Source organism: Pelophylax lessonae, assembly GCF_965119305.1.
Source record: "Pelophylax lessonae genome assembly, chromosome: 3".
NCBI lineage: Eukaryota > Metazoa > Chordata > Amphibia > Anura > Ranidae > Pelophylax > Pelophylax lessonae.
This window is the reverse complement of record NC_138770.1, coordinates 286,724,322-286,748,093: the sequence shown is the minus strand read 5'-3', so window position 1 is coordinate 286,748,093 and position 23,772 is coordinate 286,724,322. Positions and strand designations below refer to the sequence as shown.

The window sequence follows — 23,772 nt, the reverse complement described above, 5'->3', positions numbered from 1 at the left end:
GAATATTCCATAGAATGCATATATAGAATATTCCATAGAATGCATGTATAGAATATTCCATAGAATGCATATATAGGATATTCCATAGAATACATATATAGAATATTCCATAGAATGCATATATAGGATATTCCATAGAATGCATATATAGAATATTCCATAGAATGCATATATAGAATATTCCATAGAAAGCATGTATAGAATATTCCATAGAATGCATGTATAGAATATTCCATAGAATGCATATATAGAATATTCCATAGAATGCATATATAGAATATTCCATAGAATGCATATATAGGATATTCCATAGAATGCATATATAGAATATTCCATAGAATGCATATATAGGATATTCCATAGAATACATATATAGAATATTCCATAGAATGCATATATAGAATATTCCATAGAATGCATATATAGGATATTCCATAGAATGCATATATAGAATATTCCATAGAATGCATATATAGGATATTCCATAGAATACATATATAGAATATTCCATAGAATGCATATATCTATAAGAGAACAGTGGAAAGTGTTTTGAGATGAGTAAAGTAGAGCTGTGTTGTGTTCTGTTGTAGAAGTGAAGGTGAATTAGAAGTGACAAAGGAGAATGCTGGCTGCCAGGACCTGCTTTTATTTCCCAACAAGGACATTGCACCTAAAGGATCAGGCGAATCATGTGAGGTATGCTATATCTAGAGAATAGAACGTTAACCCTTCATCGGAAGGGCCTGTTATACATATGGAAGGCTTGCTGTAAGTGACAAAATAAATATCACGTTTGCATATACAGTATACAGTGGGTACGGAAAGTATTCAGACCCCCTTAAATTTTTCACTCTTTGTTATATTGCAGCCATTTGCTAAAATCATTTAAGTTCATTCTTCTTCCTCATGAATGTACACATAGCACCCCATACTGACAGAAAAACACAGAATTGTTGACATTGTTGCAGATTTATTAAAAAAGAAAAACTGAAATATCACATGGTCCTAAGTATTCAGACCCTTTGCTCAGTATTTAGTAGAAGCCCCCTTTTGATCTAATACAGCCAGGAGTCTTTTTGGGAAAGATGCAACAAGTCTTTCACACCTGGATTTGGGGATCCTCTGCCATTCCTCCTTGCAGATCCTCTCCAGTTCTGTCAGGTTGGATGGTAAACGTTGGTGGACAGCCATTTTTAGGTCTCTCCAGAGATGCTCAATTGGGTTTAAGTCAGGGCTCTGGCTGGGCCATTCAAGAACAGTCACGGAGTTGTTGTGAAGCCACTCCTTCGTTATTTTAGCTGTGTGCTTAGGGTCATTGTCTTGTTGGAAGGTAAACCTTCGGCCCAGTCTGAGGTCCAGAGCACTCTGGAGAAGGTTTTTGTCCAGGATATCCCTGTACTTGGCCGCATTCATCTTTCCCTCGATTGCAACCAGTCGTCCTGTCCCTGCAGCTGAAAAACACCCCCACAGCATGATGCTGCCACCACCATGCTTCACTGTTGGGACTGTATTGGACAGGCGATGAGCAGTGCCTGGTTTTCTCCACACATACCGCTTAGAATTAAGGCCAAAAAGTTCTATTTTGGTCTCATCAGACCAGAGAATCTTATTTCTCACCATCTTGGAGTCCTTCAGGTGTTTTTTAGCAAACTCCATGCGGGCTTTCATGTGTCTTACACTGAGGAGAGGCTTCCGTCGGGCCACTCTGCCATAAAGCCCCGACTGGTGGAGGGCTGCAGTGATGGTTGACTTTCTACAACTTTCTCCCATCTCCTGACTGCATCTCTGGAGCTCAGCCACAGTGATCTTTGGGTTCTTCTTTACCTCTCTCACCAAGGCTCTTCTCCCCCGAAAGCTCAGTTTGGCTGGACGGCCAGCTCTAGGAAGGGTTCTGGTCGTCCCAAACATCTTCCATTTGAGGATTATGGAGGCCACTGTGCTCTTAGGAACCTTAAGTGCAGCAGAAATCTTTTTGTAACCTTGGCCAGATCTGTGCCTTGCCACAATTCTGTCTCTGAGCTCTTCAGGCAGTTCCTTTGACCTCATGATTCTCATTTGCTCTGACATGCATTGTGATCTGGAAGGTCTTGTATAGACAGGTGTGTGGCTTTCCTAATCAAGTCCAATCAGTATAATCAAACACAGCTGGACTCAAATGAAGGTGTAGAACCATCTCAAGGATGATCAGAAGAAATGGAAAGCACCTGAGTTAAATATATGAGTGTCACAGCAAAGGGTCTGAATACTTAGGACCATGTGATATTTCAGTTTTTCTTTTTTAATAAATCTGCAACAATGTCAACAATTCTGTGTTTTTCTGTCAGTATGGGGTGCTATGTGTACATTCATGAGAAAGAAGAATGAACCTAAATGATTTTAGCAAATGGCTGCAATATAACAAAGAATGAAAAATTTAAGGGGGTCTGAATACTTTCCGTACCCACTGTATATCATAGTGTATGTGTTTAATGTTCTGAATGAAACAACTTTGTGTAAATCATGTTGGTATTGCATACAAAACACTTCTCAGTGGTTGTTTTGTTGGGGCTAAACTACATGGGTGATCTACTACTGAGCACTTTAACCCCTTGCTGGCAGTTACTAATTTGCGACACTGTAAATACAATTTGTTGTCAATGAGGTTACTGAAAATAAGAGGCCAAATCGCTACCATGTAGCCTTTTAATGGCTCAGCTACAGTTTTGATCTGGTACTTGCCAACAATTTACCTTCATGCATATTAACATCAATGTGCTGTAAATTAAGTTGACCAGATTTTTAAAATGAAATCCAGGGACATATTTTTTTTTTTATTTGCAAATGCCACAGGACTACATAATACACAGATTGCTGGGCACATAACTACATAATACACAGATTGCTGGGCACAAGACTACATAATACACAGAGCACTGGGCACAAGACTACATAATACACAAAGCGCTGGGCACAGGACTGCAGAATACACAGAGCGCTGGGCACAGACTGCAGAATACACAGAGCGCTGGGAAACAGGACTGCAGAATACACAGAGCGCTGGGAAACAGGACTGCAGAATACACAGAGCGCTGGGAAACAGGACTGCAGACTACACAGAGCGCTGGGAAACAGGACTGCAGACTACACAGAGCGCTGGGAAACAGGACTGCAGACTACACAGAGCGCTGGGAAACAGGACTGCAGACTACACAGAGCGCTGGGAAACAGGATTGCAGAATACACAGAGCGCTGGGCACAGGACTGCAGAATACACAGAGCGCTGGGCACAGGACTGCAGAATACACAGAGCGCTGGGCACTGGACTGCAGAATACACAGAGCATTGGGCACAGGACTGAATCTGGGGACAAAACTGGGGACAGTGTCCAGGGACTGTCATCAGAATTCTGTGACATCCGGTCACCCTGCTGTAAGCATAACAAGCATGCTTTACTGCATATATAGACTGACTTTACTGTTGTGGGTTTAGTAACCCTTTAAGCTCTTTGAATGGCTGACGTCACTCTTGCGTATGTGCATTGAGTCCCAGAATCATGGCATAGATTGAGTCCCGGTAACGCATGCTGAGCTGCACATGCGCAGCTCAGTGTACACTACAACTGACAGGCAGAGGAAGCATTTAAAAGCCTACCTATCATCAATTTTATTTAAAAAAATGTGATTTTATTACCTCTTTATATCGGTCATATTAATATAGGAAGGAATTGCTCTTCCCGGTCACACAGGTGTGGTGGAGAGCAGTCTGCAATATTAACCACTTGCCTTCTGTGCACTTAAACACCCTTCCCATCCAGGCCAATTTTCAGCTTTCAGCGCTCTCACACTTTGAATGACAATTGCGCGGTCATGCTACACTATACCCATATGAAATTTTTATCATTTTTTTCACACAAACAGAGCTTTCTTTTGGTGGTATTTAATCATCTCTGGGTTTTTTATTTTTTACAAAAAAAAAGAAAAAAGACAGAAAATTTTGAAAAAAAAAAAAAAAGTTTTTCTTATTTTATGCGAGTAAATTTTGAAAATAAATTTTTCTCCCTCACTGATGTGCGCTGATGAGGCGGCACTGATGGGCACTGATAGGCTGCACTTATGGGCACTGATAGGCTGCACTTATGGGCACTGATGAGGTGGCACTTATGGGCACTGAGAGGTGGCACTGCTGGGTACTGAGAGGTGGCACTGAGAGGATGCACTGATGGGTGGCACTGATGGGCACTGATAGGCGGCACTGATGGACACTAACGGGTGGCACTGATGGACACTGACGGGTGGCACTGATGGGCGGCACTGATGAGCACTGATGGGCAGCACCATCAGTGCCCACACTCAGTGCCCATAGTGCTGCCAGTCAGTGCTCATCAGTGCCTAGATGAGCAGGCACTGATGGGCACTGACTGGCAGCACTATGGGCACTGATTGTGGGCATTGATGGGGGCACTGATGGCGGGCACTGATGGGGGGGCAATGTGTGTGTTTTTTTTACCTTCAGTAATCAGGGCACTGGTGATCAGTGCCCTGATTACATGTCTCTGTGTCCCCAGCGGCTGTCGGCTCCCCCTCCTTCCTCACACTGCAGTGTCTGTGTGAGTGTGAGGAAGGAGCGCCGTCGATGAGAGATGATCTCATATGTTTACATATGAGATCATCTCTCATTGGACGGCTTGATCACGTGGTGAATGGCCGCTGTGATTGGCCATTCACCACGATCTGTGATCGGCCGTGTCCAAGGGACACGGCCGACACAGATTCTCCCCGCTGCGCGCTCGCAGGAGCGCGCGGGGGGGCGTGTCACTGGAGGCCGTTTAAAAACGGCCTCCCGAAAATTCGAGTCCGCGCTGCAGCCGTATATAGGCTGTAGCGCGGATGTGAGGAGGTTAAATACATGCACTGTTTTCTGAAGTGGTTGCTCTGCACCCCAACTTTATACACCCAGGATAGTGATTCTTACAGAAGCTAATCTCAGCCATTGTTGGATTATTCAATGCAGCATGGGGAAAATTTCCCAGGATAAAGTCCCAGTTCCAGGTCCTGGAACTTTGAATTAAGAAAATTACTGCGTTTAAAAACCCCAATCTGACATCCCTCTGAATCCTTGTTGTCTATCGTAATTTAAAATGTACTAATCAAAGTCCACTTTACCTGGCAACCCTCAGTACTGGAGCAGCCAAGAAACCGACAATGGATAACTAAGCGGATACATTTCTTTTAACGTTTTAATGACATCAACCATGCAGTTCATTAGTCTGTGCTTTTGACTGTGTGTGGGGGGGGAAACATTTTTTATATATGTTCCTTTAACCACTTGCCTACAGTGCACTTTCACCCCCTTCCTGCCCAGACTGATTTTCAGCTTTCAGCGCTCTCACACTTTGAATGACAATTACTAAGTCATGCAACACTGTACCCATAAAAAATTTGTGTCCTTTTTTCACACAAATAGAGCTTTCTTTTGATGGTATTTAATCACTACTGGGTTTTTTATTTTTTGTGCTATAAATAAAAAAAGACTGAAAATATTGTGAAAAAACGCATTTTTCTTTGTTTCTGTCATAAAATTTAGCAAATGAGTAATTTTTCTTCACAAATTTTGGCCAAAATTTATACTGCTACTTACCTTTGGTAAAAATAACCCAAATAAGTATATATTATTTGGTCTTTGTGAAAGTTAGTCCACAAGCTATGGTGCTATTCATTGAAAATTGATCACACCTGATGTACTGAAGGCCTATCATTTCTTGAGACACTAAAAAGTCAGGAAAGTACAAATACCCCCCAAATGACCCCTTTTTGGAAAGTAGACATTCCAAGGTATTTAATAAGGGGCATGGTGAGTTTTTTTAAGTTGTAATTTTTTACCACAACTCTTTGAAGATTTTTTTTTTTTTTTTTACAAATTGATGTATTAACAGGTTATTTCTCTCACACAGCATATGTATACTTGAAACTACACCCCAAAACACATTCTACTACTCCTGAGTATGGCGATACAACATGTGTGAGACTTTTTCACAGCCTGGCCACATACAGAGGCCTAACATCCAAGTAGCACCGTCCGGCATTCTAGGAGCACAAATTACACATATAATTTCCTGACAACCTATCGCACTTTTGAAGGCCCTGGAGCACCAGGACAATGGAAACCCCCATAAAATGACCCCATTTTGGAAAGCAAACAGCCCAACGTATAATTTTTGAGGCATAATGAGTCTTTTGAACTTGTCATTTTTTTCCCCACGTTTTTGGAAACTGTGGAAAGAAAATGAAAACGCTTTTTTTTTACACAAAGCTGTCCATTTATGCAATATTTCTAGCACATAGCATGTACATAGCAAAAATTGCACCCCAAAATACATTCTGCTATTCCTCCTGAGTATGGCGATACCACATGTGTAACACTTTTACACAGCCTAGCCACATACAGACACCTAACATCCAAGTAACCCTTTTCACAAAGTTGTCCATTTATCCACTTTAAGACTGGGCCTATTTTTGACACTTGGTGTTTACAAGCTAAAATATTTTTTTTTGCTAGAAAACTACTTAGAACCCCCAAACATTATATATTTTTTTTAGTAGAGACCCTAGAGAATAAAATGGAGATCGTTGCAATACTTTTTATCCCACCATATTTGCGCAGCAGTCTTCCAAATGCAATTTTTTTGAAAAAAAATTCACCTTTTTGACCTAAAAAATTAGAAAACAGTAAATTTAGCCCAATTTTTTTCCATAATGTAAAAGATAATGTTACGCCGAGTAATTGGATACCCAACATGTCATGCTTCAAAATTGCGCATGTTTACAGAATGGCGCCAAACATTGGTACTTAAAAATCCCCATAGGCAACAATTTAAAAATTTCTGCAGGTTACCAGCTTAGAGTTACAGAGGAGTTCTAGGGCTCAAATTATTGCTCTCGCTCTAACGATCGCGGAGATACCTCACATGTATGGTTTAAACACCGTTTACATATGTTGGCGGGACTTGCGTATGCGTTTGCTTCTGCGCGCAAGCTAACGGGGACAGGGCGCTTTAATTTTTTTTTTTTCTATTTATTTTATTTATTATTTTTTTAGTTTTACACAGTTTAAAAAAAAAAAAATGTTTTGATCATTTTTATTCCTATTACAAGGAATGTAAACATCCCTTGTAATAGAAATAGGCATGACAGGTCCTCTTTATTGTGAGATCTGGGGTCAAAAAGACCTCACACCTCACAACTACACTAAAAAAGAAAAAAAAAACGGCCCTTTAAACCGGTTGCTAAGCAACGACTTTTGACGTAGCTCCGGTCCTCCAAGACCATAGAGTCGAGTGAGGGCCATCTTGCCCTCACTCGACTTCCTGTCTCTGAGGATCCGGGACCGGATAGTTTTCCACGCTGCCGGCGGGTCCGGTAAGCTGGGAAAACGTCTGGGACGCGGCGGGAGGGGGGGGCACCTCTTCCCCTGCACCGTAAGGGTAATTTCGCGGCGAATCCGCCACTGGGACCACCCTTATCTGAAAGCCGACCGCCCGCCGTTTAAAAAAATACCGGGGTTATGGCAGCTATCTGCTGCCATAACCCCAGTATTTAGCTTTTAATGGCCGACGCATATAGTCGTTAGGCAGTCGGTAAGTGGTTGCATCTATATGGCAAACAGGTAACGATGACTGATGGGGTGACAGGTGACGATGACTGATGGGGTGACAGGTGACGATGACTGATGGGGTGACAGGTGACGATGACTGATGGGGTGACAGGTGACGATGACTGATGGGGTGACAGGTGACGATGACTGATGGGGTGACAGGTGACGATGACTGATGGGGTGACAGGTGACGATGACTGATGGGGTGACAGGTGACGATGACTGATGGGGTGACAGGTGACGATGACTGATGAGGTGACGGTGATTGGTGGGGTGACAGGTGACGGGCGATGGTCACCGATGGGTGACAGGTGACGGGCGATGGTGCACGGCGGTACTGATGGCAGTCTCTGGTGACCGGTGAACTTTAGGCTACGTTCACATGTGAGCGTAACGATCGTGGGCAGAATCACTGCGATTCTGCCCACGATCTAGAAATCATTGCAAATCGCGGGACGCCTGTGCGTTGCCCGTGATTTGCAATAGCACCCCAAACGCTGTGCGATGTTGCAGCGATTTCCGCCTGCCGAATCGCGGAAACATCGCGCAAACAACGCATGACGCCCCAAAGAAACTCTTGTACCTTTTTTTGGGCGTCATGCGATGTTACCGCGATTCGGCAGACGGAAATGGCGGCAACATCGCACAGTGTTTGGGGTGCTATTGCAAATCACGGGCAACGCACAGGCGTCCTGCAATTTGCAATGATTTCCGGATCGCGGGCAGAATCGCGGTGATTCTGCCCGCGATCGCTACGCTCACATGTGAACGTTATGGGTGTCAATTTCTGGGCACTGATGAGGTGACTGGGTGACAGGTGACATTGGGGGGGGGGGGGGCTGAGGACTGTGTGGGGACCTTTATTTTTGTGATTTTACTTTTGACAGGTGTACAGAGCAGTAACTCACTGTTTCTGGCTCTGCTCCCCTCACACTGGACACTGTGTGAGGGGAGAAGAGCTAGTAACAGTGAGTTACTGCTCTTTGTTTACATTTTGTGATCGGCTGTGAATGGATTCACAGCCGATAACATAGTAAACGGTCACTGACTGTTCCTACGGAACACAGCGCCACTGACATGACCGCGCAGCGCCTCCCGATCGCGCATGCGCGGTCATCTAGTGGGCGCCTCCATTGTGATCGGCTGTGTCATTGGAACACAGCCGATCACGTGGGAAACAGCCATGCCCAATGTTTCTTGGGTAATAATTCTCCAGCTCCACAACAGCTTCCAGGAAATGGATGTTTGAAGACTACACAAAGCACAGCATCTAGTTGTTTACATATTTAGGGCAAGTTCATAATCATTCCAGTGCGTTTTTTTATGCATCAAAGCGTATGGAAACTAGGTATATGGTTTATGACCTCTCAAGCTTCATCAGGTTGGATGGGGAACTTTGGTGCACAGCCGTTTTCAGGCCCGTCCAGAGATGCTCAATTGGGTTCAAGTCTAGGCTCTGGCTGGGCCACTCAAGGACATTCACAGAGTTGTCCCGTAGCCACTCCTTTGTTATCTTAGGTGTGTGCTTAGGGTAGTTGTCCTGTTGGATGATGAATATTCACTCCAGTCTGAGGTCTAGAATGCTCTGGAGCAGGTTTTCATCAAGGATGTCTCTATATATTGCTGCATTTATCTTTCCTTCAATCCTGACTAGTCTCCCAGTTCCTGACGCTGAAAACATCCACACAGCATGATGCTGCCACCACCATGCTTCACTGTATAGATGGTATTGGCCAGGTGATGAGCGGTGCTTGGTTTTCTCCAGACATGATGCTTGCCATTCAGGTCAAAGTGTTCAAACTTTGTTTTATCAAACCATAGAATTTTCATGGTCAGAGTCCTCAGACAGGACGCTGTCGTGTGCCTTTCCTAAGGCGTGGCTTCTGTCTGGCCACTCTGCTATACAGGCCTGATTGATGGTGTTCTGCAGAGATGGTGATTCTTCTGGAAGGTTCTCTTTCCACAGAGAAATGCTGGAGCTCTGTCAGAGTGACAATCTGGTTCTTGGTCACCTCCTTGACTAAGGCCCTTCTTCCCCAATCATTCCGTTTAGACAGGCTGCCTGCTCTAGGAAGTCCTGGTGGTTTCAAACTTCTTCCATTTACGAATGATGGAGGCCACGTTGCTCATTGGACCGTCAATGCTGCAGACATGTTTCTGTACCCTTCCCCAGATCTGTGCCTCAATACAATCCTGTCTCGGAGGTCTTTAGACAATTCCTTGGACTTCATGGCTTGGTTTTTGCTCTGACTTGCACGGCAACTTTGGGCCTTATATAGCCAGGTGTGTGCCATTCCAACTCATGTCCAATCAACTGAATGGACCACAGGTGGACTCCAATCAATTTGTAGAAACATCTCAAGGATAATTAGCCGAAACAGGATGCACTTGAACTCAGTTTTGAGCGTCATGGCAAAAGCTGTGAATACTTGTGTACATGTGATTTTTTTTTTTTATTTGTTTTTTCTTTTTTTATTATAAATTTGCAAAGATTTGAAACAAACGTATTTTACATTGTCATTGTAGGGCATTGTTTGTAGAAATTTGCGTAAAAAAATTAATTGAATTCATTTTGAAATAAGGCTGTAACATAACAAAATGTGGAAAGTGAAGCGATACGAATAGTTTCCGGATGCACTGTAGTTCACACCAGTGCGGTCAGTTCAAGTGCGTTCCGGCTTCAGAAAAAATCAGAACATGCTGCATTTTTCCTGTACTGGAACTTAAAACACATTAAAAACGCATTAAAAATGCATCAGACCCAAGTACGGTGAACAGAAAAAAAGGAACAAAAGCATCTGCAATGCATCTGGAAATACTTTAAAAATACAACAATAATGCACTGGAACGCGTCAAAAATGTGTTAAAAACATGCATACAGAAACGCATCCAGAATGGATCTGGAGTGTATTTTGGTGATGTGAAATGGCCTTTAAGGGACTGCATTATTGGACATTTTTTTTCCTTCTTTTTTTTGGTTTAACGAATACGAAACGGTTAACTGTAAATGGATATAGACTAACTCCCTATCCTCGTAGTATTAGGAAAAATATATACATTTCCAGTAAAACAGCATTAATATTTCAAAAGCCTGGGTACAATTGACAAAAGAAATCTGTCACAATCCTAGCTGGACATATAATGAAAAATACATAAGCAGGGGTCACCTTCAGTGAAAGCTGCATATGACACTGATCTAGAGCGATATGTACCTGAACTTTTCATGGGGCTGATTACATTAAAGAACTGATTGTTGTGACATGAGATTTCTTATCTTTTCATGAATTATACTCGGCTTTGTGCACACTGACAGTAAAATTCTGAAAATATGCTGTCCATTAAATTCCAGGTGTTTTCCAGCGCCCGGGGAGCCGCATGTGTCTCATACAACCTGCCATGCAATTAAATGGCTGCATTCTTGTAAATGCTGAAGCTTCTGCATTTGTGCATGTGATGTATTCCTTTAATGCAAACATCTTTGTTCAGAAAGTACGGTCACAGATAAATGGCGATTGGAGTACATCTGCATATAGGCATTCACTTATATGGCAGGCCGTATGTGGCACCTGCTGCTAACCGGATGCACGATAATGCCCCAAATTTCACGCCCAGCATATTTTCACCATCCCTGAGATGCCAGATATCTGTCTGACATTCTCTGGGAGATTTAGGCTCCGTCAATTGCCTTTTTTCAGGGAATTACATGATTATGCTTTTATATGTAATACTATTTACTAGTTATCTGTACATACACAACAATCTACAGGCTTATCTGATTTTTTTTTTTTTTAATTTCTAGAATTATTTTTCAATTATAAAGACACTGATATAAATAAAATAATGTGGCATTTATGGCAATATTATACTGCGATCTTTATCCTTACTCTTACAACATTTTTTGATATAGGCTTCTGCAGAGGCTTTCTTCAGCTGCTACCTTAGCTGCAAGCCGCTCTTATGCAAGTCATACAGATGGGGTATGTCATATTTTGGAACCTAAATATGTACCATGTGTACTTGTTAGTCACTCATGTGTAAGTCTAGACTTTTTTATTGTACAGGGTAATAAAGCCGTGCTCATCACAGGATGTGACTCAGGATTTGGATTCTCTATAGCAAAGCACCTACATGATAAAGGATTCTTAGTATTTGCTGGTTGCCTGTTCAAGGTAAAAAAGTTAAATCATCTTTTAAAACTTTGTATGTATATAATAAAAAAAAACTGTTTCTTGTCAACAATATTGGAGAAGTTTTAAATGCATTGTAGAGATTTAAAGTCTAATTGTTTTTTTACCTTAAAGCCCAACTCCGGGCAAAAATAAGTTTTCCCATGCATCGGGGCTGTGCATGCACTGCACAAGTGAACTGCCTGTTATGTCCAGAGAGGGGAGAAAAAAAAGCTTTATACCCACCCAATCCTTCCCTTTACTGGAAATTTGCGCTCCCCTACAATCCAGTGGTGGACTGTCTGATGTCCTCCCATCCAAAGCATAGATGACGCTGGAAACAGTCAAAACACACAAGATGGCTAAGCCATGGGGGGGTCAGGAATTGTTGTGCTGGGAGGATCAGAGAATTAGGTAATTATATATCCATTCTCCAATCACCTAGACCAGGGGTCTTTAAACTTTATAAACAAAGGGCCAGTTTACTTTAGGCATTAGGGCGGCCGAAATTTGGCCAGTGGAGAAAGAAAATGTTCCGGTGTCAGTGGGAGTAAACAATGCCCTATCAGTATCGGGGAGTAATAGTGCCCCATCGTTGGTATCAGTGGGAGATATAGTGCCCCATCATTGGTATCAGTGGGAGATATAGTGCCCCATCATTGGTGTCCATGGGAGGACTATTGCCCCATCATTGATGTCCGTGGGAGGACTATTGCCCCATCATTGGTGTCCGTGGGAGGACTATTGCCCCATCATTGGTGTCCGTGGGAGGACTAGTGCCCCATCATTGGTGTCCGTGGGAGGACTAGTGCCCCATCATTGGTGTCCGTGGGAGGACTAGTGCCCCATCATTGGTGTCCGTGGGAGGGCTAGTGCCCCATCATTGGTGTCCGTGGGAGGGCTAGTGCCCCATCATTGGTGTCCGTGGGAGGGCTAGTGCCCCATCATTGGTGTCCGTGGGAGGGCTAGTGCCCCATCATTGGTGTCCGTGGGAGGGCTAGTGCCCCATCATTGGTGTCCGTGGGAGGGCTAGTGCCCCATCATTGGTGTCCGTGGGAGGGCTAGTGCCCCATCATTGGTGTCCGTGGGAGGGCTAGTGCCCCATCATTGGTGTCCGTGGGAGGGCTAGTGCCCCATCATTGGTGTCCGTGGGAGGGCTAGTGCCCCATCATTGGTGTCCGTGGGAGGGCTAGTGCCCCATCATTGGTGTCCGTGGGAGGGCTAGTGCCCCATCATTGGTGTCCGTGGGAGGGCTAGTGCCCCATCATTGGTGTCCGTGGGAGGGTTAGTGCCCCATCATTGGTGTCCGTGGGAGGGCTAGTGCCCCATCATTGGTGTCCGTGGGAGGGCTAGTGCCCCATCATTGGTGTCCGTGGGAGGGCTAGTGCCCCATCGTCGGTGTCGGCAGGAACTATGCCCCACTGTTTGACAATAGGGGGGAATAATGCCTCAAGCCTATATAAAAGCTTACAAAGGGCCACATCCGACGACCACTGCCCTAGACAAAAACGCAGTTGACCCATGCAGTGCAAAAACTTTTTTTTTTTTTTTGCCCCAGCGTTAAGGTAAAAAAGAAATCCCACTACTTGTTGTGCCCTCTCTCTAAACATACCAGACTCCCCTCTCGATCCAGCACTGTCCTGTCAGCAGCAGCGCTGCTCCCTCTTCCTAGTCTCACAGGAGACTCTGAAAGCTGCTGCTGTCAGTAAATTAATGCAAGGAGGGAGCAGGGGGCATGGCCGAGCCGCACTGAATGTCTGTGGATGCACACAGCCCAGATCTGGAGCACGTCCCCGCATATGCCCCTCAGCACATGGTTTTCTGTGGGGGCACCTGTAGGAAGGAGGAGCGGAGAGTGCCAGCAGGGGACTCTAGAAGAGGAGGTAAGGGACCGCTCTGTGCAACAGCATTGCACAGCGCAAGTAAGTATAACATATATTTTTGAATTTAATTTAAAAAAAAATTGCTCTTACAACCACTTTAAGAAAGGCTTCTGTGCCATTCTTATGAGTGTTGTGCGCCATGTTAACAAAGTGGATAGACCGTTTTAGTTCTTTGTCATTCGGATTCTATTTCCCCTGGCCATGGTCAGTGAGGTTGATAAAGGTAAATCTTTACCCTAAAAAACTCCTTCAGTGTCCTTTTAAACCACTTGCCGACCAGCCGTTGTAGTTACACTGCGTCAGTATGGCTCTGTTAATGCGAAAACGGCGTACATGTACGTCATTTTGTGTAGCAGTTAGTGAGGCTGCATCTCTATCCAGCGATGTCCACAAGTCCCTCGACCGCCTGGGACTCTCCCTCCTGATTTGCTGAGACACAGCCGCGGTGCCATCGGCTTCCGCGGCTGTCCATCAAAGACAGCCAGTCAGGAGAGAGAGGGGGCGGGGCCGAGCCACAGCTCCATGTCTGAATGGATACACAGAGCTGCAGCTTGACTCGGGTGCCCCCATAGCAAGCTGCTTGCTGCAGGGGCACTCAACAGGAGGGAGGGGCCAGGAGCAGAGAAGAGGGATCCGAGAAGAGGAGGCCACTCTGTGCAAAACCACTGCACAAAGGAGGGAAGTAGAACATGTTTTTAAAAAAAAAAAAAACTTTACAATCACTTTAAGTCCCTCTTTAACCACTTGACCTCCGGAAGATTTACTCCCCTCCATGACCAGGCTATTTTTTGCGATATAGCACTGCGTCACTTTATCTGACAATTCCTCAATCTTGCAAAACTGTACCCAAAAAAAAAAAAAAAAATTATTTTTTTCCCCAACAAATAGAGCTTTCTTTAGTATGTAGTATGTGATCATTACGGTGATTTATTTTTTTGTGCTACAGAATTTTGAAAAAAACAATATTTAACTTTCTGCTAAAAAAACACATCCAATGGAAAAAATTTTAAAACTCAAATTTACCAAAAATCACAATAAAAAATACCAATAAGCGTATATTGATTGGTTTACGTGAACCTTATAGCATCTACAAACTATGGGATATATATATGGAATTTTTATTTCTTTATTTTTTTTATACTAGTAGTGGCAGCAATCTGCGACTTATAGCTGGACTGCGACATTGCGGCGGACTATTGGACACTTAACTGACACTGCTGACACTTTGCGGGAACCAGTGACAGATACAGTGATCAGTGCTAAAAATATGCATTTTCACTGTACTAATACTTTCTGGGAAGGGGTTCAACATCTAGAACGATCTAAGGCTTAACTGTGTGCCTAGCCAGTGTTTTTGTGTATACAGTGTGCTACTTTCACTAAAGCCTCGTACATACGCAACGATTATCGGCCGACCAATCGTCCGACTTTTGTCCAAGTTGTGTTTTGTTGGTTGGAATGTGCCTAGACTGCACACGAATTTTCTCGGCCAACAAAATTCTACTTCAGAAGTGATGTCATGTGTTGGTTTGCTTTCTGTGTTCTTTCTTATCTGAGCATGCCCAGACTTGCTCATCAGATTTTTCCCTGTCGAAATCTGTACTGACTGATGGAAAATCGGCCGTTGTGTTGACGGCCAACAAAAATTTTATAGTCTGAACACCAGATTTTTTTCGGCCGAAAAGTCAGAGTTGGTTGTCGGAAGCATCATACTAACAAGCCGAAAATCGGCCGATCGGACGTTGGCCGAAAATTCCCTGCCAATTTTCGACGCGTGTGTACGGGGCTTAAGGGAAGAGATCAATTCTAGTCTCTGCTTTGCAGAGACACAAGATCATCCCTTCCTATCCGTCAGAACTGAGATGAGCCTTGTTTACACAGGTATATCTCAGCTCTCTGTGTTTCACGAACGATCGGTGGGTGCCAGAGGACATTGAGTCCCCCAGACCTGCAGATCATCTTCTGCTGTTAATTATCACAGCAGGCGCTGGTGGCGCGCATGCACCCCTTACAGGCAGAAGTGCAGAATCGCGTATGTATACATAATCCTGCACACAGCTGCCGCCCTTTAGCAGTAAAAGTGCAATGTAGGGCGGTCAGCAAGTGGTTAATGTATTTGTCTGTGCACATGGTATTCTGTTGCAGCATATGGAAAATTATGTGAACTATTTTCCAACTACAGGACAAGGGAGATGCTGGTGTGAAAGAACTCGACAATATGAAGAGTGATAGAATGAAGACTGTTCAGTTGAATGTGGTAAAACAGGAAGAGATCGACAGAGCTGTTGAAATTATTAAAGAAAATTTGAAAGACCCGGACAAAGGTAAATGTATTTCCATCGTCCTGTGCTTCCTGTTTGTTTCTAAAATAATCTCCACTATTTTTTTTTATATGGTTTGCCAGGTGGCTAATGGCCTGTACACACGATCCGAAAATCGGACGAAAAATACCACTTTTGAAGCGATCGTGCGATAATCTTATCGTTGGTACAGAGCTTTCAAGAGCCGATCTTGATAGTTCATCCGATATTATCCGATCTGACAAGCACGAAAATTTTTCTGGTGTGGTACCAGATCGTATGATTTTTGGTTAATCAGGATAGTTGTCCTCTGAAAATACACTTCAACACATTACATCACTTTTTTTATTCTGTCGTACGAGATTTTTCGTAACTTTAGTAACCTCTCCATTTTCGATATGCAACTAGCATGCAAAAAAAACGGACCATCTCATATTTTCGGAAGAAGGCAAGTTTAAAAGCATTCTCAACTACCTGTTTTTGCCACCTGACGGTGCTCATGTGAAAAAGGCCTTGAAGTGATTGTAAAGTCAATTCTTTTTTTCTATTAAAGTAACAAACATGTCGTACTTACCCCCTGTGTGTAGTGGTTTTGCACAGGCAGCCCTGATCCTCTTCTCGTGTCTCTGGCTAGAGCTCCTGGCCCCTCCCTACTGTTGAGTGCCCCCACAGCAAGAAGATTGCTATGGGGGCTCCCGACCTGAGCTGCAGCTCCGTGTTTCCATTCAGACACGAAGCTGTGATTCGGCCCCGCCCCCTCTCTCTCCTGATTGGCTGAGTTTGATTGAAAGCAGCGGGCTGTCTCAGCCCATCAGGACGGAGATTCCTAGACAGCGAAGGAACTTTTAGACATCGCTGGATTGAGATGGGGCTCAGGTAAGTATTGGGGGGCTGAGGGGGGCTGTTGTGCACACAGAAGGCTTTTTATCTAAATGCATAGAATGTATTAAGATAAAAAAACCTTCTGACTTTACAACCCCTTTAATCTTCATTCCACCACTTTATTCTTCATTCCACTACTGTGCAGTGTGTCTGCACTAATAGCCTTTCTCATAGCTCCCAGTATACATGATATCCTTTAAAGATACCGCATAACTGGATTAATTCTGGAGACCTAAAGCACAATATAACAAAGACCTATATAGCTTTAATTTCCATTTTTATACACTTTAGATTACATGGCATTTGCTATTTTAATGATTTTCTTTTTTTTTTTTTGCTTTTGTTTTGACACTGATTGCCTCAACACAATGATTGTGAATGTAACATTATCTTTGCTCTTGCTTAGGTTTATGGGGAGTAGTTAACAATGCTGGAATATCAACATTTGGAGAAGTGGAGTTCACCAGTATGGACACTTATAAAGAAGTAGCCGAAGTGAATCTTTGGGGCACAGTTAGGGTTACCAAGGCCTGTCTCCCTCTCATCCGAAGAGCTAAAGGTAAGAGACTGTAAGACCTTTACTTGTTTTTTAAATATTAAGTCAGCAGCTACAAATACTGTAGCTGCTAGCTTGTAAGAAATAGACACGTATCAGCTTTTGGAGTCCAGCTCGCTTTCTTGGAGCCGATTCTTTGCTGGGGGTATGGCTCTCTGGCACCGCCATCTTAGATATGGGAACTGGCTGTAACTTCCTGAAGTCTCACAGCTGGCTCCCCACTGCTCATGTGCAAGGCACTGCAGTGCTGTGGTCCTGGGCCTGCTGCCTCTTGGAATGAGTACAGTGTCCCAATGAAGTTACAAGACAGAGTCAGAGTGGGTATCAATTACAAATAATGGTATCCGTTCCCAGAATAAAGAAACCTATATGTTGGAGGACTAGCACATTATGAAATACCTACTATGGAACTAAGCTCTCCAGTGCTGTACTGTCACCGCTGAGAGGGCTAACATCATCTTCCCTCTGGTCTTTTCTTCTTGGTTCACACGGTTTGGCTATGCGATTGGCCAGAGCTGTGATGAGACCACTCACTGCATGCGGGCAGGAGCCCTCAATTCCGGCACGAAGCTCTGAAGGTCTGGCAAGAAATGCCGGACCTTCAGAGCTCATGCGCCGGTGACATAACTGGCTGCAATGCAGGGTGAATATCTCCCAAACGGTGCACGTTTAGGAGATATATTCATTTTGCCTACAGGTAAGCTTTATTATAGGCTTACCTGTAGCTAAAAATTGCTTTAAGAGAACTGATCCAAAAAGGTAGACTACTCCAAATTGGCTATTATATTTTTACATTCCTTAACCACTTTAACACTAGCCACTGTGCTGCTACTGCGGCACAGTGGCTCGTTATCGTCTAGCGACATAGACCTACGTCGCTAGACTCCTCCCCCTGTAGGCGGCGCTCGCGCGCCGCCGGAGGCGCGCTTCCGCTGTTTTCATTCACAGCGGGAGTCGGACCAGGGGAGGAGCGGCGGCGATCGCCGCTGCTCTGCCCCGATCGCCGGGGAATCCAGTTTGGAGATCCGCCCGCCTGTGTAAACAGAGCGGGCGGATCTACTAAGTGACAGGGAGTGACAGATCGGAGTGTTCAGCATAGCTGGACATCCGATCTGTCCCTGACTCACTCAGTCACCTCCCCCCCCCCCCCCACACGTTAGTAAGCACCAGGCATACATTAACCCCTCCCTCTCCAATAAAATTAACCCCTTCCCTGCCAGTGTCATTTTTACAGTAACAGTGCATATTTATAGCACTGATTACTGCAGTAATGTCACTGGTACCCCCAAAAGTGTCAAAAATGTCAGTCAAGGGTCCGATCTGTCCGCCACAATGTCGCAGTCACGCAAAAAAAATCGCAGATCGCAGCCATTACTCGTTAAAAAAAAAAACACCAAAAATGACCTAAATCTTTCCCTTAGTTAGTAAACGCAATAACTTTTGCGCAAACCAATCAAAATACGCTTATTGCGATTTTTTTTTTTTTTTTTTTTTTTTTTTTTACCAAACATTGGTAGCAGAAAACAAATTGGCCAAAAATTTAAAAAAAAATTGGTTTTTACATCTTTTTGGGGGGAATTTCATATAAAAAAATGTTAAAAATATTGTTATTTTTTCAAAATAAACGCTCTTTTTTTGTTTATAGCGCAAAAAGTAAAAATCGCACAGGTGATCAAACACCACCAAAAGAAAGCTCTGTTTGTGGGAAAAAAAGGACGTAAATTTCATTTGGGTACGGCGTCGCATGACCGCGCAATTGTCAGTTAAAATCGCACAGCGCCGAATCGCAAAAAGTGGCCCAGACGTAAGACAGCAAAATGCTCTAGTGGTAAAGTGGTTAAATACCACATGCATGGACCACTACTTATTTAACTCCTTTATTTCCTTTATTGAATTGACTTTTAACACCATTTTATGGGGTATTTACGGAGTGTTTTTGCTTTTTGAGGAAAATACTGCAGTATGGCGATAGTGAATTGACATTTTCAGCATTGCATGAGGTAATTGGAAAAAATGTGTCACGGGATTTAATTATCTCCTGATATTTTCTTTAGGGAATTGAGCCAAAATACCTGACTCCTCGACAGATGGACAAATCTCCAGTGCTGGTAATTGTCTTCTCACAGCCGGCACTGGCGGTTGTCAATAAGATGTCAGATGCAACTGCTGATCAATTGTGTTTTCTTATACATTCGGGCTTATGTAAAGCATGATTAACTGCTTCCGAACTGCCCCACGCATATACTGTGGCAGGGCGGCCCTTTAGCGCATAATCACGTACCTCTATTTAATCTTGTTCCCTGGGGCGCGCGCGCCGCTGGTGACTAGCTCCCGCTGTGATTGGACACAGTGGGAGCCAATCAGTGGGTCCGGTGGACCCGACGTCCGCTGATCGCTTCCGAGAGGCAGACAGAACGGCGGTCTGCCTATGTAAACAAGGCAGATCACCGTTCTGTGACAGGAGAAGACACCTTGTGGAATACGGACCTGTCGTGTTACAGTACAAGCACCTCTTGCATTTAGAAAGCACTCCTAAGGAGCACTCCTAAGGAACATATTTAACTCTTTGATTGCCCCCTGATGTTAATCCCTTCCCTGCCAGTGCCATTAGTACAGTTACAGTGCATAATGCACTGATCACTGTATTAGTGTCACTGGTCCCTAAAAAAAAAAAAAGTGCCAAAAGTATCAGTGTTCGATTTGTTCACAGCAATGTCTGTCTCGCTAGAAGTTGCTGATCGCCGCCATTACTAGTAAAAAAATAGAATAAAAATTCCATAAAAATATCCCATAGTTTGTAGACGCTATAACTGTTGCGCAAACCAATCAATATACACTTATTGGGATTTTTTTTTACCAAAAATATGTAGCAGAATACATAATGATCCAAATTGAAGGAGAAATTTAATTTTTTACATTTATTTTTTTTTTTTTTATTGGATGTGTTTTATATCAGAAAGTAGTGTTAGTGTGTTTTTTATAATTGTCAGACCTTTTTTGTTTATAGCGCAAAAAACAAAAAACGCAGAGGTGATCAAATACCGCCAATTTTATTTGTGTACAGCATTGCACGACCGCGATATTGTCAGTTAATATAACGCAGTGCATTATCACAAAAAATTGCCTGGTCATGAAGGGTGTAAACCTTCCAGGGCTACTGCAGTATTAGAGAATGAAAAGGAGGAGCTGGCTAGCCATAATATACACTCTGTACAACATGCTCTTACTAAGATTTGGATTTATTACCCACAGCCACCAAATATATTAAGATATTTAGGGAAGGTTTGCACCTGTTGGCTTAGGGGGTGCTGACTCCAGTTTTTGGTAGGAACACCTTGATGCATCAGGCCTACTATGCATCAGGCAACAGAGCAGCTTCTAGGAGAAACATTGTTTTCAAGATTGAGGTGGCACTGGGCTGGGGTATGCAGTGCCACCATTAACGCAAATTCTGTATTTAGAAGAAAGTGACAGAAGGAAGTGATAACATAACAGTACAGCTTTGTTGCAGGCGCTTGTTCTAACATTTGCATCACTGCTCCTGTACTTTCATCTGCTTACCCAGTTCCCTGAAAAGCTCTTGCCAAAATAAGCTTTCTGAAAGGTTAGGCAGAAACTTTATATTATAGTGCCCATACCTGGTGCTTGCTCATTTTAGGAAGAAAGTGCCACATTGTGGGAGGGGAGGAGAGTGTATGTATGTGCCCTATACATGAAATATTTTTTTTTTTGTAGTTCTGGACCATATATATGTTTAAAACAAATTAAACATTTTATGCCAAAATACTTAATTGTCAAACAGGTTACAGAGAGACTGAGATGGGTTCTACCAGATCATCTTCAGCTAGGTTTAATGGGTGGTCAGAAAATGGCCTGAGGTTTGTAGACCATCTTTATATACATTCTACACAGTCAGACACTGTGGGGTTGTTTTACTAAAACTGGAGAAAATCTGGTGCAGCTCTGCATAGAAACCAATTAGCATCCAGTTTTTTTTTTTGTCAAAACCTAATTGAAGAAGCTGAAGTTAAAAGCGGATTGGCTGCCATGCACAGCTGCACCAGATTTTGCACACTCCAATTTTAGTAAATCGACCCATGTACTGCCATCACTTCCATATTTTAGGTTCTGTCATAGCAGACTACTGCATAGATAGGACAGTTATAGATATTGGTGTAGTTGAACTACTGTATAGATATGACCAAGTCTAATATGTTTGCTTGTAATACCTAAATTAGCGCCGTGCATTTATTGTAATCTTCCTTGATGTTTCTTTTCAGGCCGTGTGGTGAATATCAGCAGCATGTTGGGGCGCATGGCAAATCCAGCTCGTTCCCCCTATTGTATCACTAAGTTTGGGGTAGAAGCATTTTCTGATTGCCTGCGCTATGAGATGCACTCAATGGGAGTGAATGTCAGTGTGGTTGAACCTGGAAATTTCATTGCAGCCACAAGCCTGTACAGTCCCGAAAAGATCAAAGCTATTGCTGATAAAATGTGGGCTGAATTACCTGAAACTGTGAAGAATGATTATGGGAGAAAATACTTTGATGAGAAAATCGCCAGAATGCACACATATTGTAATAGCGGTTCAACGGATACCTCATCTGTCATTGACGCTATCACCCATGCTCTAACTGCTACGACTCCTTACACTCGCTACCACCCTATGGATTATTACTGGTGGCTTAGAATGCAGGTCATGACCCACCTGCCTGGTGCTATATCTGATAGGATTTATATTCTGTAAGGATGACCATAAAGTCTAGGTAGCTTCTAATCAAATATGATTTTGTCTGCAGCATTAACTACCTCGCTTCACATCGTTGCCAACATTTAGAATGTGCTACTACTTTGTCCTGTGCCTTTGGTCAAAATTTAACATTACATGTAACGTAACATGTAGACAAGACCAGGATTTTTCCTGTTCTTTAGACATCTGTAACTGTTTTCACTCTGATTATAAGGGCTATATTAATAATTGAATTTAGAGAAGACTGTGAACAGCTTCAGGTTATTAAACCACCTATGTGATGCTAAATTAGTCACCCGCTATGTGAACACCTACCTCGTTCCTGGATGTGTGACTGCAGAATATTAATGAAATGCTTGCTGAGTTGTGTTGTCTGCTATGCTCCTCAGGGAAACATGGCCATTTGCCTTTTATTTCAGATTTTTATAATTAAAAGTATCAAGTAGATCTAAACGTAATACCTGGCTGCATATTGCTTCTACAAACCTTACCACATTCTTTGATGCATTTTATATCATTTTATAGCTATATATTAATGTTAAAACATGTGCATCAGTAATATTATAAATTATAGATCTTTTCTGTAGCATAGCTGAATGTTGTAATAAAATGATTTGTAAGCAGATATGTTTAACATTTTATTTGTGTGTGTGTGTGTGTGTGTGTGTGTATGTATGTATATGTGTAATATATAAAATATATGTGTGTGTGTGTGTGTATGTATATAGAAGAAAGCTGGCTCTCGATCAGCCAATTAGAGCACTGACAGGGGTGCTGTCCCCCTGTCAGAACACAATAACAGAGGAGATCGCTGTACTAACATTGCATGGTTAGTACAACGGCTTCTCCGGAGCTGTCCGATTTGTTTTGTTCAGGACTGAACGAAAAAAAAGTGTGTACTAGGCTTTAGGCTGTGTAGAACAGATTATTTTAATTTAGATTAGTGTGATGAGGTATGTGCTTGTCTGTTATACATTCACTTGTGGCACAATCATTAAAGCATAGTGCTCTTTAAGCCCCCTCTACTGTTAGTTTGGCCACACCCACAATTTAGCACAGTATTCTATATTTTGAAGGGGGGGGGGGGCGTTAGTAAAAAAAAAAAAAACAGCCCCTGGTGCCAGATGTGCTAGGTACCCCACTGGTTAGATGAACTAACAGATTTAGATGGATTTAGACTAGAGCTGAACTCAAGCTAACTTTTAAACAATCTTCTTTTTTTTTTTTTTTTCCTTTTGGGATAAAGGGTTTACTTAACCACTTAAGCCCCGGAGGATTTGGCTGCTAAAAGATCAGGGGGTCTCTCTCTGCTCCCATCCTCTCCCCTTCATTTTTCACCTACTTCCCCATCTCTTTCCCTCCTATTCCTATCTCTCCTGCTCCTTCTCTCTCTCTCCTTCCACCACCTCTTCCTCTTAGTTTCAGGGTGCCAGGAAACCAGACCACATGGGGATGCAGGTAAAATAAAGCAGTTTATTGGAGCAAACAACAATAAGCGCACAGCAAGAGTGAGGAAGTGAGAGCAGGAACAAGCCTGGGTCAAGTCCAGAAGCGGGTAGTCATCCAAGCCGGGGTAGAGTCCAGAAGCGAGTAGTCAGCCGAT

The 23,772-nt window shown here is 43.2% G+C and overlaps 1 protein-coding gene across 1 annotated transcript; it reads left to right on the top strand.

The window, feature by feature from the left end:
* Window positions 1-588: 588 nt before the first annotated feature.
* BDH1 (3-hydroxybutyrate dehydrogenase 1) lies at window positions 589-22,284 on the top strand. Its single transcript, XM_082251459.1, has 6 exons — window positions 589-696; window positions 11,537-11,606; window positions 11,691-11,798; window positions 15,861-16,002; window positions 17,267-17,419; window positions 21,697-22,284. The coding sequence occupies exons 1-6, from the start codon at window positions 623-625 to the stop codon at window positions 22,164-22,166; spliced, it is 1,017 nt and encodes a 338-aa protein (XP_082107585.1). The 5' UTR covers window positions 589-622; the 3' UTR covers window positions 22,167-22,284.
* The last annotated feature ends 1,488 nt before the right edge of the window (window positions 22,285-23,772 follow it).